This window comes from Pelophylax lessonae (genome assembly GCF_965119305.1).
Source record: "Pelophylax lessonae genome assembly, chromosome: 11".
Lineage (NCBI taxonomy): Eukaryota > Metazoa > Chordata > Amphibia > Anura > Ranidae > Pelophylax > Pelophylax lessonae.
In genome coordinates this window covers 11,315,385-11,335,439 of record NC_138778.1, presented here as the reverse complement: position 1 = coordinate 11,335,439, position 20,055 = coordinate 11,315,385, and the positions used below count along the sequence as shown (strand labels likewise).

The 20,055-nt window shown below is 43.8% G+C and overlaps 1 protein-coding gene across 1 annotated transcript in view; it reads right to left on the bottom strand.

The window, feature by feature from the left end:
- Positions 1-10,027: 10,027 nt before the first annotated feature.
- Positions 10,028-20,055, bottom strand: part of LOC309567119 (serine/threonine-protein kinase SBK1-like) — a 20,706-nt gene continuing 10,678 nt past the window's right edge. Inside the window, exons 2-4 of the mRNA XM_082272450.1 lie at positions 17,116-17,359; positions 14,636-14,838; positions 10,028-11,309 (exon numbers count right to left, since the gene is read on the bottom strand). Coding sequence (XP_082128576.1) covers positions 10,560-11,309; positions 14,636-14,838; positions 17,116-17,287 — 1,125 coding nt within the window. The 5' untranslated portion in view covers positions 17,288-17,359 and the 3' untranslated portion in view covers positions 10,028-10,559. The remainder of the gene's footprint in view (positions 11,310-14,635; positions 14,839-17,115; positions 17,360-20,055) is intronic.

Genomic DNA, 20,055 nt, shown 5'->3' with positions numbered 1-20,055 from the left:
AAGTATTTATTTTCTATGATTGGCAGCTCCATCTAGTGGCAATAATTTGGTATTTTCCTGATTAAGGAATTTCAGGGAAACACTGCATAATGACCATTAGGTGGAGCCTACAATTCGAAGAAATAAGCATATTAGACAAAACACAGGGAAATTTTGTCGAGGTCGGATGACCTCTTAGTGTGAATTTTTAGGGTATTTTCTTCTCGGAGTTTAATATTATTCATTCATACTAAGAGTGAATCAGGAAAATACCAACATTTTGGCCACTGATGACCCTAGTAAGTACTTTTCTGTGGTGGACAGCTCCATCTAGTGGCAATAATTTGGTATTTTCTCGATTAAGGTATTTCAGGGAAACACTGCGTTATGGCCACTAGGTGGAGCCTACAATCATAAGAAATAGGCATATTAGATGAAATACAGGGAAGTTTTGTTAAGGCCGGGTACGCTGGATACACACTATACAACTTTTGTTGTTCGATTACCTTTAGATTTACCTTCAACTGCATAGTGTGAGGGCCTGTCAGATTGCATACGAATTGAAAGTGTTTAGGTTTGACCTTATATTATATTGCTTTGGTAAATCTAAAGGAAAAAAAATCTAAAAAGAGAATTGCATAGTGTGTATCCAGCTTAAGTGTGCGTTTTTAGGGTATTTCCTTGCCGGAGTTGAATAGTATTCATTCATACAGAAGAGAGAATTAGAAAAAAAAATACCAAAACTATGGCCACTAGGTGGAGCTGATAATCTTAGTAAAGTAGTTTTTCCTATGATTCTCAGCGCCATCTAGCAGCCATAATGTGGTATTTTCCTTATTTTCTCTTTATGAATGATAAGCCATTTGAGCTAGAGATAAACCTTCGATTTTGCACAGAACGAACGTACATTCAGTATCACAGTCTAAAAAAACCGCTGCACATTTTAATAAAAGCAGTGATGAAGCTCCATCAGGGAATTTCCTATGCAAATGATGACTAAAAGTCTAAGGATTGCCCCCCACCACCCCCCCCCCCCCAACATGTCAGACCTGCTTTAGGCTACCTCTGCATGGTGGGAGGGGCCTGCTCTCGCTGTTTCCTGGAGATAGTGGAGCTATGGCAGAATATTCATTATTCACAGACATAGGGATATGCAATGATCCTCCCCTCTCGGCTTTAAATATGTCAGTTATGTGAACTATTTCAGATGGTAAAGTTCATTTGTATTGAGGCTTCCATGGAATGTATCCTGTCTGCGTTCAGGGCGCAGCATGCGATATGGGAAGCTGTGTGTGACGCGAGTAGCTGCGGGAACGCCGCTATTTTTACACACAATGATTTCAATCGAGAAAGACGTAATTGAAGTGATTGTAAAGTTTGATTTTTTTTAGCTGGAAAAATAAGAAACATGTTATACTTCCCTCCTCGGTGCAGTTGGATTTGCACAGAGCAGCCCGGATTCTCCTCTTCCCGGGTCCCTCTTCTGTGCTCCTGGCCCCTCCCTCCGAGTGGGTGCCCCCACAGTAAGCAGATTGCTATGGGGGCACCAAAGCCGAGTCACAGCTCCCTGTATCCATTCAGACACTGTGCTGCGACCCGGCCCCACCCCCCTCTTTCCCAGATTGGCTAGCACCGCTGTATTTTGGCCTAGGCCAACAAGGCCCAGGCCTAGGGCGGCACTTTGCAGGGGGGCAGCAGAGACTCTATTGGCCACTGGTTGCTAGAGCTGCCTCTCTCACCCTTCTCTCTCTCTCACTCTCACCCCCCCTCTCTCTCTCACTCACCCACCCCCCTCTCTCTCACAACCCCCCCCCCCCCCCCCCCTCGTGAGATCTCAGGGGTTCACGCTGGAACTTGACTTCAATTTCGGAGGGATTCACATCCGTTAGGGAAGGAGTGGGGCAAATTTACTTTGGAGGGGGAGGGGGGGCGCCCCAATTTTAGTCTTGCCTAGGGCAGCACAAAACCAAAATACACCACTGTTGGCGAGCTGGCTTTGATTGACAGCAGCTAATGGTGCCGCTGCTGTGTCTTAGCCAATCAGGAGGGAGACTCTCGGACAGCCGAGACACTCGTGGACATCACTGGACAGAGAGGGACCTCAGATAAGTATTAGGGGGGCTTCTGCACACAGAAGGCTTTTTATCCTAATGCATAGAATGCACCTCCTGCCTTTACAATCCCTTTAACCACTTAAGGACCGGGCCTATTTCTGACACTTCTTGTTTACAAGTTAAAATCAGTATTTTTTGCTAGAGAATTACTTTGAACCCCCAAATATTACATACAGTATCTCACAAAAGTGAGTACACCCCTCACATTTTTGTAAATATTTTATTCTATCTTTTCATGTGACAACACTGAAGAAATGACACTTTGCTACAATGTAAAATAGTGAGTGTACAGCTTGTATAACAGTGTAAAGTAGTGAGTGTATTTTTGAATACTAACAGTTTTTGTGAAGTCGGTGCCGTTGGCAGCTGAGTACACCGGAAGTGACGTTGTGACGTCGCTTCCGGGTTTCTACATCGGAGACCCAATCAAAGCCGAATCCGGCTTTGTTCGGGACTCCAACCAGCCGGGAGATGTTCTGGCTAGTTGCTCGGGGGTCCCGGTGGGGCAGGAGGGGGGGGGGATATGGGACTAAGCAGCTGCTATCTCCTAAAAGCCAAATTGCCGGCTCAGGGGCAGGGACAGGGGCAAGGGCAGGGGCAGGGACAGGGACAGGGGCAAGGGCAAGGGCAAGGGCAGGGGCAGGGACAGGTAGGTCAGTTTGCGGGAAGTGGTTTGTGATTGGAAAACGATCACCTTGTAAAACAACTCAACCTGTTTAAAATATAAATGAAAGGTAAAACATTTGTGTATAGATATAAAAAAAAATTATACACAGGGCTGCTGAAAGAAAGTCTATACGGGGCCCTGCGATTTCTGACAGCCCCCCCCCCAAAGGAAAAATAAAGCTATATTTCAATAAAAATACAATAAAATCATTATCAGACACAAATACAACATAACTCACAGAATTCCTGCTAAATCTAAAAGATGAATCTGAGTTGATAAATAAATCCGTGTGTGGGGGAGGGGTTGGGCTCATGCACACGGGTGCTGTGGTCTGTACAGTGGGAATCAGGGGTTCATTTATGTGGATTGAGCCCCTGGATCTGTATGAACACAGCTGCAGGTCCTAATCTGACAGGCGTGGGGGTGCCGGCGTACGGCCAGAACACAGACAGTGTGCAATTGGGGGCCGCCCACCTGAACACCTGTCTAATTAGAGCCTACGGCTGTGTTCATACAGGAGCTGCATCCCCATAGAATGACAGGCGGCTCCCGCCCAACCCCCTCCTTCATACAGCCAGAGTACCTGTGTGAATGAGCCCCTAATTAAAGTTTTCTAACCTAAAAAACAGATCTCTCCAGCGGTGTGCTGTCACTACTAAGAGGGATTCCGTCTTCCTCTGGTCTTCTCTCCGGGTTCTTGGGATGCAGTCGTTTGGCCAAACTGCGATGATGTAACTCACACGCATGCGCGCCGGTGTCATGGTCACAGCACAGCTCTCTCTATGAATGGTCTGTCATCCATTGAGAGCTCAGTGCACATGTGCTGGTGCTATCACCGGCTGCTACATTTAGGAGATATTCACTGTATCTACATGTATGTCCTATTATAGGCTTATCTGTAGATACAAGATAAACAATGGAGTTTACTCCTTCCAGATCAGTTAGTAAATGGGTAAATAGAAGGAGTTGATACATGGAGGGAAGTGACAGTGAAGGGGAGAAGTTGCATAGGTCAGGAAGCAGTCTGGGGGAGAGGAGGGGGAAGCCCAGCTACATAAAGCACACTAAGCTGCACTGGGACAAGATAACAGGCAGCTATGGAACCGGTGTAACGGTGTATCTTCACCCCATGGGAATGCAGCTGATCAGCTATGACTGTGTCAGGAAGACAGAGCAATGGGGGAGAGAGATGAAAAAATACACAGGCTGGGACAAGGAGTATAGGAGGAACTGCTGTGTTTTTCATAGGTCATGTAACCGTAAAAAAAAAAAAAAATGCATAAAAAATGTAACGGGTGCATTAATGATGCGTTCTTTCTGCGTTTTCAACGCACCAAAACCACAATTTTTTGCCACTATTTTACAGCAAACTCATGGCGATTTTACCACAATTTTACTGTGCTTATGGTGTGTTTTTTCAAAAGTCATGCGACTCAAAAACCGCACCAAAAATGTAACCGCTGCGTTAATGATGCATTCTTGCTGCGTTTTCAATGCCTTTCAAAGTGGAGATTTTTAACACCACAATGGAAGCGCAGCGGACCAGTGTGAAGAAATACACAAAGGGGTTCCTTTTTCTTGAGCTAAAGGTGCCAGTAATGGCCGACGATAAATCCATATTCATTTGAATTGATATTAAAAAGTTGAATATAACACATTTATATTTATAATAGAAATATTTTTAAAAAAAAACTGTCATTTTAGGTTTTTGGCCAAGTGCGTCCTGCATTTTTGGTTTCGGCACCACAATTTCCATTCGGTGCACCTCTAATCGCTTGGGAAATATGGAGCACGAGGTCATAGGACCCTAAATTGCAATAATTCCAGGTCCCGGTCTGCTCCCTGCGCTTGGAAATGCTCCTGAATATCCCCCCTTATCTTCTACTAATAATTGAATGGCAATGAAATGTCTGTAGAGGAGCTTCAATACTTGATGATAGGCCACAGAGCAGAACTCAACTCTGATCAAACAAATAAACATAACCCTGCAAACAGTTTACCTTAAAATCAATGCTGCCCTTCCAGCAAACTCTTCTCCGCTTGCTCCTCTGCATTCAATTACTGAGGGTCAGGTTGGGGACCCCCTCATTTCTCTCACAGGTCTCCTGAGGTCTTTGCACAGCACTGAAATCTCCCCAAACTCCCCCATCTCTGCTGTTTCCCCCAATCTGCTGTCAGTGCCATCACCTGCTGCAGTCCTGCTCTGTGCTGCAGTGACACCTAGTGGCCAATATGCAGAATGCAGAGATTGCCGCACTGTGCTATTACCTGTCAGTCTCCACAGATTGTGACCCCTGCGGGGATAGTGATGGGTCACAGTCCAGGATGGGGGGATCACAGTCCAGGTTTGGGGGTAACAGTGCAAGTTTGGGAGTCACAGTCCAGGTTGGGGGGGTGACAGTCCAGGTTGGGGGGGGGGGTCACAATCTAGGTTGGGGGGGTCACATTCCAGGTTGGGGGGCCACAGTCTAGATTGGGGAGTCACAGTCCAGGTTGAGGGTTACAGTCTAGGTTGAGGAGTCACAGTCCAGGTTGGGGGGGTCAAAGTCCAGGTTTGGGGGTCACAGTGCAGGTTGGGGAGTCACAGTCCAGGTTGGGGGGGCCACAGTCCTGGTTGGGGGTCACAGTGCAGGTTGGGGAGTCACAGTGCAGGTTGGGGAGTCACAGTCCAGGTTTAGGGGTCACAGTCTAGGTTGGGGAGTCACAGTCCAGGTTTGGGGGGTCACAGTCCAGGTTGGGGAGTCACAGTCCAGGTTGGGGGGGTCACAGTCCAGGTTGGGGGGGTCACAGTCCAGGCTGGAGAGTCACGGTCCAGGTTGGGGGGTCACAGCCCAGGTTGGGGGGTCACAGTCCAGGTTGGGGAGTCACAGTTCAGGTCGGGGGGTCACAGTCCAGGTTGGGGAGTCACAGTCCAGGTTGGGGGGTCACAGTCCAGGTTGGGGAGTCACAGTTCAGGTTGGGGGGTCACAGTCCAGGTTGGGTAGTCACAGTCCAGGTTGGGGGGTCACAGTCTAGATTGGTGGGTCACAGTCTAGGTTGGGGGGTCACAGTCCAGGTTGGGGGGTCACAGTCTAGGTTCGGGAATCACAGTCCAGGTTGGGGGGTCACAGTCCAGGTTGGTGGGTCACAGTCTAGGTTGGGGAGTCACAATCTAGGTTGGGGAGTCACAGTCCAGGTTGGGGAGTCACAGTCCACGTTGGGGGGGGGGGTCACAGTCCAGGTTGGGGAGTCACAGTCCAGGTTTAGGGGTCACAGTTTAGGTTGGGGAGTCACAGTCCAGGTTTGGGGGGTCACAGTCCAGGTTGGGGGGCTACAGTCCAGGTTGGGGGTCACAGTGCAGGTTGGGGAGTCACAGTGCAGGTTGGGGAGTCACAGTCCAGGTTTAGGGGTCACAGTTTAGGTTGGGGAGTCACAGTCCAGGTTTGGGGGGTCACAGTCCAGGTTGGGGAGTCACAGTCCAGGTTGGGGGGGTCACAGTCCAGGCTGGAGAGTCACGGTCCAGTTTGGGGGGTCACAGTCCAGGTTGGGGGGTCACAGTCCAGGTTGGGGAGTCACAGTTCAGGTTGGGGGGTCAGAGTCCAGGTTGGGTAGTCACAGTCCAGGTTGGGGGGTCACAGTCCAGGTTGGGGGGTCACAGTCCAGGTTGGGGGGTCACAGTCTAGATTGGTGGGTCACAGTCTAGGTTGGGGAGTCACAGTCCAGGTTGGGGGGTCACAGTCCAGGTTGGTGGGTCACAGTCTAGGTTGGGGAGTCACAGTCCAGGTTGGGGGGTCACAGTCCAGGTTGGGGGGTCACAGTCCAGGTTGGGGGGTCACAGTCTAGGTTGGGGAGTCACAATCTAGGTTGGGGAGTCACAGTCCAGGTTGGGGGGTCACAGTCCAGGTTGGGGAGTCACAGTCCAGGTTGGGGGGGTCACAGTCCAGGTTGGGGGGTCACAGTCCAGGTTGTGGGGTTACTGTGACATTTAATTTTAAATTTAGGATGTTAAAGTGACATAACTCAGAGCAACCTTTCAGACAATGGGGTAAAATGTTGGTTGCATTTCCATAGTATTATTGGGCTGCTTTATTTCCTAATTCTCATGGCCCTCATACAATTTATTATTATTACTTTTTATTCCAGTATTGCATTATAAAGTAGCTGTAAATATATCTCAATACTCAGAGAAGGGGTATGGGCTGGGGATGGGGGGCACACAGCTGAGGGTGATACAGCCAGGTACCCTGGTGGTCACAGCCCACCTTTAGCAGGTAGTCATGATTTGCCAATATGAATATCTCCACTAATGTGACGGGCACCAAGGCCAAAAGCTGGAATGGCATGTGCCAGGAAGTCCCGTGTATCGTCTTCATAGTGACCCAGCTTACTTCTCCTCTGGAGTTTTACCTGCACAGGTACACAGGACAGGTGTCCTCAGGGGCTGACTGGCAACTTTCGGCCCAGGGGGCAAGTACAAACCAGAGGCCCATGTACAGCGACTCGGCCCTCCGCCCACTCTGCATCTTCCTGGCCTCCACCTGACCCCCATTCCAGGCCGAAGCTCCGCACCAGGTACTCTCTACTGGCCGAATATGGGTTCCCGACCTGGCTACCACGGGGGGGGGGGGGGGGGGGTTGGGGGAGATTGGACAGCTTGGTCGGGGGGTCCCCAGGGGAGGAGAGTCTCCAGTGGTGCATGGAACCAGCCTCTGCTCAGACACAGTTTACACCATCCATGCTGGTGGGGGGAGGCCTGCACTCTGTCCTTGTCTTCATCACACACTCAGTAGGTCAGCGGTGGGGACTTTTTACTTCTCTTTACAAGGAATCATTTAGGCATGTCTTTAGCAGAAGGGGTGCAGCCTTAATACGGGGTATCAGAGCAGCCTGGGGGGCAATTGCCCCCCTGCCCCCTGGCCCAGTCCTCCCCTGGGTGTCCTCACCTTTCTGGCAGAATCCCTGTTCCAGGTCTTTGGCTCAGTATGGTCCAACAAGGGGTTCTACCACTCACATGCATAGTTCTTTGCCCATTGTAGGAGAACAGCTCTTTCTCTGAAGACACATTATTATTATTATTTTTATTATTATTATTGGAATAGTAAAAATAATAACATTGGCAAAAATAATAACAATACTAGTATAATTATCATTATTGTTGCTGTTGTTAAACATTTTAACAGTAATAATAATAATAGTATTATTGTGGTTATAATAAAAATAACAATAGTAATAATAATAATTCTATTAATATTGTTATTATCATTATTGTTGTTGTTATAATAAAAACAATAACAACAAAAATAATAATGACAAAAATAATATTCTTATTATTTTTATTATTATTATTGTTAATAATAATTCTATTATTATTATTATGATCATTATTTTCTTTTATTGTTGTTGTTATAATAAAAATATTAACGTTATTAATAATAATAATATTGTGATTATAATAAAAATAACAATGGTAATAGTAATAATAATAATTATATTAATATTGTTATTATCATTATTGTTGTTGTTATAATAAAAACAATAACAATGACAATAATAACAACAAAAATAATATTTTTCTTCTTGTTCTTGTTCTTCTTCTTTTTATTATTATTAATAATAATATTAATAATAATAATAGTAGTAATAATAATAATAATAATAATTAATTCTATTATTATTGTGATTATAATAAAAATAACAATGGTAATAATAATAATTCTATTAATCGTGTTATTATCAACAATGACAATAATAATAATAACAAAAAATTATATTTTTCTTATTATTAATAATAATAATAATAATAAAAATAATAATTCTGATATTATTATTATTTTCTATGTTTGTTGTTGTTGTTGTTATAATAATAATAATAATAACAACAACAACAGTGTTAATAATAATTATATTATTATTGTGGTTATAACAAAAATAACAATGGTATTAATATTATTAATTCTATTAATTTTGTTATTATCATTATTGTTGTTGTTATGATAAAAATATTTCCAGTAATAATAATAAAACTATAAATAATAAATAAATAAATATATATAATATATAATAATTAATATATAATATTATATAATAATATAATATAATTATTAATAATATAATTATATATATATATATATATATATATATATATATATATATATATATATATATATATATATATATATATATATATATATATATAATAATAAAATAATATTTTTCTTTTCCTTCTTTTTATTATCATTATTATTATTATTATTATAATATTAATAATAATTATATTATTATTATTTTCTTTTGTTTTTGTTGTTACAATAAAAATAATAACAGTGGTAATAATAAAAATTCTATTACTATTATTATTATTAATATTGTTGTTGTTATAATAAAAATAATAAAAATGGTAGTAATAACCACCTAAAAATAATAATAATAATAATAAGCATAACAATAACAACTATAATAATAATAAATATTATATTATAATTGTTATTGTTATACTTATTATTTTTATTATTTGTCCAGCTGAAAAAAATGTGTGTACATTTAATTGCATTCAGGACATGATAAAAACGTCCGCTGGCTATACTTAAATAAATAATTATGTTTGTGAATCCTTCTTCCAGGTTGGTGGCTTGGCCTTGCAGGTGGTTCTGCCCACTTCCTTTTCCCCGTAGGTGCACACCTCTTTCTTGAGGACACATTATTATGAATGGTATTGTTATTATTGTAATACTAATAAAAAATACCATTATCATTTCTATTGTTATTGTTGTTATGATTCTATTTTTTTATTATTTGACCTGATAAAAAAAAAAAAATACAGAACATGTAAATATTAAGAAAAAAATGGGTAGACAGACCGTTTGATCTTTTTTCTGCTGTCACTTTTCGATGTTTCTAAGTTAACAAAATAGTTTAAATTGTATTACATTTGGAACCAGATAAGAAAGTACCACCCACTGGCTCTGCTTAAAAAAAAAAATTTATATTTGTGAAAATTTCTCTCACAGAATCCATATTCCGGGGTTGGTGGCTCACTAAAGTCCTACAAGGGGTTCTTCCCCTCATATGCAGAGTCCTTCTTCATCCACAGTAGGTGCACACCTCTTTCTTGACTATACATTATTAATAATGTTATTATTATTGTTATTAATATTATCATCATCATCATCATTATTGTTAATAATATTATTATTGTTGTTATTATTATTGTAGTTAAATAAAAAAAAAAAAAAAATGTGCGTACATTTTAATGCATTCAGGACCAGATACAAATGAACCAGCTGCCAGCTCTACTTAAATAAATAATTATATTTGTGAAAACGAATGATATGTCTTACAGGGACACGCAAATGGACAAACAGCACAGGAAATAAATAAGACTTAACACACAAACAATACACTTCATCTTAACACTAATAAATATTTTTGCTTTCTTGGCTCAAGGCTGCAACGATTGTAAAGGTGGAGATTTGCGTGGCGCGCTCACACAAGCAGATCGATTTGCTAGAAGGTGCGAAAACTACCACAGTTAAAGGATCCCTCCACCAAGAACAGATACGGTCAGATGGAGGTGGGCGGAGTCACCCACTGGTTTCTTATTCATATAGGATCTGTTTGAACCCCTCCCCCCCCCTTTCCCAATCCACCATGGGTCTCACTATCCCAGATGCCCTTTTTAGCAACTTAAACCTAGCAGAGCCAATGAGATGCCTTGTAATGGATGGAGTTGGGAAGGTCCGGAGATCTCACATGGGTTCAGTAGGTCATTTGGCCTGACATCATCCACCCATTACTGAAGTATTATTTTGGGTGGAGGTTTTTCAGACACAGATCTCAATGGGTGTTGAAACTAACATGTTTGAATTGCTGTCTTTTGGAACATCCTCATAGCTGCTGCACGAAGAGAAAGATAAACTGGGGCTGGTGTCGGATTTATTGCTGTCGAGAGCGTTGCCGTTGAGGAACGGAAGGACTTGCGGCTTGACGTGGACGTAGACGTCGTTGTTGGTTTTAGCATCGGCCGTCGGAGGCTCCTCCTTGCTGATCAGCCAATTCTTGCCGAAGTACCAGAGAATATCCTTAATGGCGCATCTCTTATCCGGCTCGATGGAGAGCAGCTTGCTGAACATTTTCAGGGCGTGGGGCGTGAATCGGCGCCACTGAGACGGCACGTTGGCGTTTTTGTACTTTTGCCACTGTAGGAATTCGTAATAGAAAGAGTCTAAATGCAAAGCCTTTTCCCAGGGGAAGTTGCCGGTCATCATACAGAAGAGCAAGACCCCGAAGGCCCAGACATCAATGCTGTACTCCACCACAAACCCGCTGTGCTTGGAAGTCTCACAAAGTTCTGGTGCCGTATACGGGATGGTGCCGCTCACCCTTTTCTCGGTCGTCCCTGCAATCCGGGTCATGCCAAAATCAGAGAGTTTCACCTTTCGGCACTCTTTGTCGAAGATGAGGATGTTTTCGGGTTTGATGTCGCGGTGGACAAGCTTGCGGTTGTGTAGGTAATCCAAGGCCAGTGCAACTTGGTAGATACAGCGTTTTGTGGTGTGTTCAGAAAGTCCAACCTGAAAAGACAAAGAAAGAATAAACATAGGCTTCATTGTGATACAGTTTGAAGATTTCGGTCTAATGAAAAATGACACCAACAGATGAATCAATGGGTAATCTCACATGGGTGGAAAAGGTTCCTGTGACGTGTGTCACTTTAGTTGGGGGGGCTTGTGGAACCCAGATTGCTTTAGGGAGGTTGGGAGTCTCCTTGTCCAGCTTCCCTAGTTCCTCCTATGTGTAAGTCACCCTGTGTCTTACACATAGGAGGAACTGGGGAAGCTGGACAAGGAGTCTCCCAACCTCCCTAAAGCAATCTGGGTTCCACAAGCCCCCCAACCAAAGTGACTCATGTCACAGGAGCCTTTTCCACCCAGGGTGACCAAGAACCCCAGTCGGGTCTGCACTAATCAGACTCGCTGTACAACCACACTGGACTCAGCCTTTCGTGTTACCCCGGTAATCCTGGGTTCCATATGTGTGGTTTGTGTTGAAAGAGTGAAGGGCCTCTTTCACTTGGGACAATGATATTTCTGAAAGGTGTCTCTTCAGGAAATATATGAAGATATATTGCAGATTGCTAGGATATTGCAAAAGTGCTTCAGACCCTTGCTAGTGGGGTGGGGGTTTGTTATTGTTGAATACCTGCATTCCATTGTTCTGTTGTTCCTGTCTGCCTTAAGTAAGCTTATTATGGGATGTGTATGTTTGTGTGGATTGACTAAGAGGGAGGGGTTGTCCCAGAAGTGTTCATCTCCTTGTGCTTTGTGTTTGAATAAACAGTTTGATTCTGGTTGACTCCAAAACTTGTACTGTCTAGTTCTTGGGGTAACTATAGCCAGATTTACGGATCCCCTGTTCCAGAGCTTAGGAAGCAGGTTCTTGGTGGAGATACCCAGTCGTGGTGTCTGGATTCCGTCACAGCTCCACTAGGGGTTTTACCTGACATGCCCATCTAGTAACAGGCACATTGGGGGGATTATATCTCTTAGCTGGGTGGAGAACCAGAACTGCTTTGAGGCACTTGCTCTCTTGCTAAATTTAAAGAAAAATTTAATAGGTGGAAGGCTTAGGGCTGCCAGCTTGTACCTCCACCTATCTTCATGAGCTAAACCATTTGGTCTTCTGCACTTTCTGCTAGCATAAAAAAACCACCTCTCTCCTACTTCACCTTACTATTGGCCCATAACCATGAAGATTGGCCTTGCTGACCAATGGTGATGTGCAGGGGGTGGGGGCTGTGGGCCAGCTCATGACTTAAGCAGAAGTCATGATTTACATTAGGATGGTTGGTACATCTGTTGTTAGTTTAGTGAAATTACAGGTTCCCTTTATGAAGTGCCTAGGTTAGAGATCACTTAATGACATGGAAAGGTCCTCTGCAATGGCAGACATATTTACCAAAGGGTCCCTATATGAGAACAGTTTTTGGCCCCCCATTTGCATTCTACCCAAGTACAAAGGTGAGAAGTAGCCTTTCTCATGCTCCTCCACCCCCTTCCAGTCCAAGTAGCACCAATAGTAGACAATTTTGCAGGCCTCACGGCTAGTCTGTCCAGGGGTGAAGGAAGCACCACTGTCCATCATTAATTTAATAATACAGAGCGGGAGAACAGTTTGGACATCATGAACTTTGGCCTTCTGTAGAAATGAGCAGTTCTCAGGGTCTAGATATCAGTGGAAGGGGCTTCAGCCTAAGTCCCAGCCCCACTCACACCCAGCATAAAAATGTTCCACTAAACCCAAGAAGGCCATTGAGAACCTAATCTATCTGCACAAAGGGTATATCAACCCTGGCCCTGATCTTCAAGTCTCACAGAACACCAACAGTCTATGATACAAGCGTTTTACATCCCAAATCACAGGGTCCAATGGGTCCTCCTGGGATCCTGATGTGCCAAGAGAAATATCATTTTTGCTCCGGTTAAAAGTGGCCTTGTTGGAAATGGATAAAAATCTTCAGCAAGGTCTACAGCCTATGGCAAAGAGAAGTATTACAATCCAATTTTAAAGATTTACCCACACCATATTGCCAAAATGAGGTGTGAGGTTCACCTTACCATCACATCAAATATATGGCTAGAAGTATGTGGATCCAAATGGGTTTAGGTGGTTCCACACCATAGAAAGACATTTAGGACAAATAAGGCAACAGTTTGGAGGAGGCCCTTTTCAATTTTAGCATGACTTTACACAAACCCAGCTCCATAAAGACATAGTTTGAGCAATTTGGTGTAAAAAAATTCAAGTGTCCTTCACAGAGACCTGACCTTAAACCCTTCTGAACACCTTTTGAAAGGAATTGGAACACTAATTGTGGTTCAGGTCTACTCATCCAACCTCCTAAATGGGAACACATTCCCACATTTACACTCCAAAATCTTGTAAAAACCTTTCCAGAAGAGTGAAGACTGTTATACCCACAAGGGGAGGCAGCAGGGCCGCTGATAAGGGGGTAGCACCTGCCCTTCTGTACAGGACCCAGGCCCCATAGGATCAACAGGGTGGCCCCAGAGCAGCAGGAATGGGTGCAATTACTGGAAACAATCACCCTGTGGCCCTCCCTGTGTTTACAATGCTTCAGTTTGTGAATGAACAGGGAACCTCTGTACAGAGCGCTTCCTGTTCATTCACTCTGCAGTTGAGTCTGCAGAAAAAGGATTTGAGGATTCTGTGTCCTCAATCTCTATCTCAATTTTCTGTCTCACAAGGGAGACTTTGGGAGTCTGTTTAGACCCCTGATATTTCACTTACCCCCCCACAGGGCTGTTAAAAAATGTAAAAAATACTCTTTTGTCATTGCATGTTAAAAAACCAAGTTAAAATCTATTTGAATTAAAAAAAATTAAAAATAAAAACACTAAAATTGTAAAAAATAATAAAAAAAAAAACATAATTAAGGGCTCATTCTCACAGATATTTTGGTTGCATGAATTGCCTCTTAGGCTTGGTTCACTGCTTCTGTCAGCTAGCCTGTACGGGGCCCCATGATTTCTAACAGCAGCCCTGGGGGCCGCTCCATATAAAAGGTCAAAGTTTTAGAATAGGATGTCCAAGGTTGTAAAGTGGTACCCAAATTTTTGTCTATATAGCATCAGTGGTGGCGTCCCGGAGGATGGTTTTTACTGACTGCCCCCTGGCAGAGCAATACATCTCCATGTTCTAATAACAAGGGCTTATGAAAAGTAAAGTACAGTGGGTGGCCATGATGGTTCACCAGCTTTATATGACTGTATGATGGACATGAAACTACAAAGCACACTCTCCATGTTCCCAGAGCATTATGGGATGGAAACCAGACCAAGCATAAAGCATTGGATGTCTATTGTCTCTTGGCACCAACCTGCGGTGGAATAATATCAAAGAGATCTCCGGCCATGGCGTACTCCTGGGCAAAGGCGTAGTACTCTTCAGTCTCGAAGGCGATATCATACATGCCGATGATGTACGGGCAGGTGGAGAGGTAGCGGGAGATGCAATATTCCTGCAGGAAACTCTTCTGCTTTGTCGTCTTCTTCCGCAAAAACTTCAGAGCCATTTTGATGCCTGCAGAATGGACAAAGACCTCATGAAAAATACATTCTACATGTGTAGGACTGGTGTGCAATACATTTTTTTTTGTTCTCTCACTGGGGAGATATTACTTCACCTCCTTTCCCAGGGAAGAACAGGACGTGAAGGGATATCTCCCAAAGTGTGGGGAAATCTCCTCTTATACAGTTATCACCAGTACAGTAGACCCTATTGGAAGAATTGTAAAATTTGTACAATTTTGGATTTCCCATTCATTTCTTTACCAGAAACATTTATGACTGGGACAATAACAGAGGGCCAATTTCTGCATTTTAAAAAATAATAATTCAAGTTTTGGTTTTAGATACAGTTCATAGAAAACCGCCATTGTTGACCTCCTACTAAAAATGTTCTATAACTTTTCCGAGCTTTCTGAGTTACTCACATGAGCAGGACATTACTGAAGTAGGAGCTCCTAATCTGAGTGCTGGTTCCATGTCAGTCACTCAGAAATTAATGAAACCTAAAGAATCAGCTTGACAGCCAGTGAGCAAGTGTAGCCGGGTGCCTGCCAGCTGAGTAATCCTCTGTCCTGCTCAACCCGACCCACCACCACCACCACCATCACTACCATCACTACCATCCAAAGATCTCACCAAATGCCAACCCTCCCTACTCCAGTTTCTGTTGAGGGTGACTTTGGCTCACCCCCTGAAACACCTCCGTGGACCCCATTAGTATCCATGGTATATAGTCAAGGCAACCACTCTCCCTCTGACAAATGATTGGAGATTCCCTTGCCAAGGTTCCTATTTAAATTTTTTGTCTTTGTATGTTTTAACCTAATTTTGCCTCCCGTTTTACTTTAAAAGCTTGCATCAGGTTATAGCCATGTATATGTTGTTAGACTCAGTCCCTCCTTTGGGGGACCAAAGACTCTTTGGTGGGGAAGTGTGTAGCCAGGTGCCCGCTGGCTTTGCTCCACCCTACTCTCCCCCGACCCATCACCAGGCTGCTGTCTGCAACGAAGCAGAGTGTAAACAGAGCAACCATGTGAGCTGCTGCTGTGGGCTGTATGTGTCTGCCTGCTTTATCCTACTCGCTCCTACTCCCCTCCTCCCTCCCTGCAACAACAGTGTTTGAGCCAATCAGGCGGTGATAGAACTTGCTATAGATTCTGGGAACTGTAGTTCTTAAAGGAGCATCATTTAATACAAGTTAATGGAGGCTTATGGAGCTGAAGACTTTATTACCCACAGAAGGAGGAGAGGACAGAGTTTTCTAGGCAATTTGCACGGGGAGCAAGAAAGAACGAACCTGCTCCTGGCTCCTGTCTGGCCACTTTAGAGAGAGAGAGAGACAGAGCCTGAGGGCTGAGAAAATGGGACCTAACCCACACAAGGATCAGAGGTCTAAGACCTGTGTAGAGATTGAGCCTTGTGAGGACCAGAGCTGGAAGACTGCATGTTGCAAGGACCAGAGCTGAGAGATTTAGCCTTGTGAGGACCAGAGCTGAGACACTGGGTCCTGGGTACATGAAGACCTCAGACTGCCAATTGATCTGGACCAGAGTCCTGTGTTCCTGGAGCGGTGACCTGAACCATGTGTACCTATCTTAACACTGACACAGTTTATACATTAGAGAGTGTTTCTTGTTTACCAGCCCACTAGGGGTCTGTTGCACACTCTTAAAGGGACATCTGCACGTGCACCGCTTTACAGAAGGGCTCCAACAAAATCCAGCCAACCCTGACAATTAGGCACCAGGTACTTTGCATTTGCCTCCAGGGGTACCCCTTTGACAGGAACACAAAAGCCCACCCTCTATTGGGTCCATATGCGTAGTGTGCACACAGGGACCATTATATCTGGGTTAGGTAATGCCTTGTTTGCACCAGTTATAATTTGGTTTAGTATCACCACTGCTCAGTTGATTGCCATCATATGGTTCAGTGTTTACATTATCTAGTGCAGCATCATTCATTTGTCTGTTTATGGATTCCAGCATTGTTTGTTTAACTGCATTGCCGTAATACATCTGTTTAATCTACCATGACGTTGCTTGTGGCCTACTTTCTGTGCATTATTAAAGAGTAGCAGCAGCTTTTCCCGGCAGTGGTAGCTGGTCACTATCAAATGGACTTATTTAGGTTCAGTTGGATTTACCACTTCTAGCTATACCATGACCTGAATAAATGAGAACCTTCACACACATAGGCAGCAGCTCTCCCTATGGATGTCATAATCCACCCTGCCCCCATAGGGTGTCATACTGATCTCCAGGTGTGAATATCCCTCATAATTCCTCACCTCTGGCCTTGTGGATGACCAGGTCCACTCTACCATACGTCCCCTTGCCCAGCTCCCGGATTACTTCGTACTGTTTGGTCACCTCCACCTTCTCCATTGTCTTTGCCGTCAAGGCTTGCAACTCCTCAAGGATGTCCGCTGCCCCCCGCGACAGCAGCGAGGAGAAGCTCATGGTTGTACGTTGGGCACCGTAGACTCAGATCAACACAAATCTTCTGATCTCATCAGATCTGCCGAAATCTGCCTGCGGAGGATAAAACAGAACTCTGAGTCAAGAGATGGACATTTATTAAGGAGAACCACAACAAATAACAGATGAGACCTGACACCCTTGCCCTGGAACAGAGTTGGGTAGCTGCTGCTGTATTATGGGAATTATTCTCTTTTCCTGGTTCAGACACTAAGAGGAGGAGAGGACGAGGAGCTATAAGTCAATTTCTGTAAAAACATTGGGGGTTCTACTGAGTTTTCCCAGAGGAACCCATCACAGAAACATGGAGGAGGTCACTGATGACCTCTCCTTCTGAGAATGCTCGGTGCTTGGTTGTCAAACTGACCCTCAGGCTTTAGTCCTTGTCTGAAATGAAGTACACAGATCAGGGCTTTAGACTTTTCTCTGTTTTGCCTGATCTGCATGCTTGTTCCAGTTCAGAAAATACTGAAGCCAGAGGTTCAGCATTTTCAAAAGGAAAAAATAAAAATTATTACTTTAGTGGACCCGGTGCAGACAGCGATTGGTCTGAAAGACAGAGGTAAACCTCCTGCAATCTGTTCTATTTCTGAGGAATTCTAATGGCAAGACCCATGTGCTGATTTCCGGAGTCTGTACACCTGCTGTGCCCATTATGAGGGGTTCCCACCATCCCTGTGCTGCGTTCCCGGGTCTGTACACCTGCTGTGCCCATAATGAGGGGTCTCCACTATCCCTATGCTAGGTTCCCAGGTCTGTACACCTTCTGGTCTCATTATGAGGGGTTCCTACTATGTTTGTGCTGATTTTCAAAGCCTGTACACCTGCTGAGCCCATTATGAGGGGCTCCAACCATCCTTGCACTGTTGAACTGAGTTCCAGAGTCTGTACACCTGCTGGGCTCATAATGAGGGGTCCCCACCATTTCTGTGCTGAGTTCCTGGGTCTGTACACCTGCTGGGCCCATTAGGAGGGGTTCTCTCCATCTATGTGCTGAATTTTAGAGTCTATATACTTGCTGTGCCCATTATCTGTCTGTATACCTGATGTGCACATTGGTCTATTTACCTTCTGTGCCTGTTAAGAGGGGTTCCCACCATCCTTCCACTGAGTTCTGGGGTCTGTACACCTGCTGTGCCCATTATGAGGAGTTCCCACCATCCCTATGCTGAGTTCCCGGGTCTGTACACCTGCTAAACCCATTATGAGGGGTTCCCACCATCCCTATGCTGAGTTCCCAGGTCTGTACATCTGCTGTGTCCATTATGAGGGGTTCCCACCATCCCTATGCTGAGTTCCCAGGTCTGTACACCTGCTAAACCCATTATGAGGGGCTCCCACCATCCTTGCACTGAGTTCTGGGGTTCCCTCCATCTCTGTGCTGAGTTTCCAGGCCTGTACACCTGCTGTGCCCATTATGAGGGGTTCCTTCCATCCATGTGCTGAGTTCCCAGGCCTGTACACCTGCTGTGTCCATTATGAAGGGGTTCCCACCATCCCTGCTGGTTATTTTATCTGATGGGGGAATGTTGTAGGAGAAGGTGGGACACACGAAGGTGGGCAGGGACCAGACTTGTATAAAGTACTCGAAATTTCTACTTGAGTAAAAGTACAAGTGCTCGATCAAAAAGTGACTTGAGTAGAAGTGGAAGTAATTCCACATAAGTATTCAACATTTTTTTTACTTAAGTATTGCAAGTAGTTTTTTCAAAAAATTTGCTACTTAAGTACTAAAAGTAAAAAGTACCAGTAGTTTTGAAAAAAAATTTCTACTCAAGTAGTGAAAGTAGAAGTACAAGTACTGTGTTATGTAGTTATTAAAGAAAGAAGTCAAAAGTTTGAACATCATATTGTTTTTATTATTTCAAATGATTTATTCAAATGATTAACCGGTGTTTGTTAGTAGTTTCTTGATGCACTTTAAGCGCTGTAGCACCATTTATTTGTTTGTTTCATATTTTCTTTTTATTGCAAAGATTTGGTATAGCAGCTTTTATTATACACAGCCTTTATTTTCGTATGCGCTGATTTACAAATGACATTATACACATTTTTTTGAGCTTTATGCAACCTGCCATCTACTGTTCTGGCAGTGGTAATTTTTTTAAAAGTAACGAGTAACGATGCAGCACAAAAAAAAAATATCGGAGTAGAAGTATCGAAATCATCGAAAAAAATGTAGTGAAGTAAAAGTAGAAGTAGGAGAAAAAAATTCTACTCTAGGAAAGTACAGATACCGCATTTCGGTACTTAAGTACAGTACTTAAGTAGTTCTACTTCGTTACTATACATCTCTGGCAGGGACACACAAAACTGCCAGGTGAAGAGGAATCGAGTCCAGGGGACTACAGCAGGAAGATCCTACTTTGGTTAAGCCCAAGAGATAAAAAAGCCACCCCAACAAACTCCACCAATCACTGGAATATCCGTTTCGGATGGACTGACCGTTTCTGTACAATTGACACAAAAACAACAAACAATTCTATGAAATATCTAATTGATTGTCAGAGGAGGACGGATTCCATCCTGGTCACCCCCAGTAAAGCAGACACAAGGCAGATGTCATGGCTGCACGTCATTGGCGGCGTATATCCATTAATGAGCAGAGAACAGACGCATCCTTCCATAATCCCGGGAGGCGATTAGGGTGAGATCTCCGGAACAGCAGCACGTGAAATCCTCAACAACGCACCGGCTCTGCCGTAATTACATTTATCGACTGTAAGCTGATTTACGAGATGTAAAAAGGT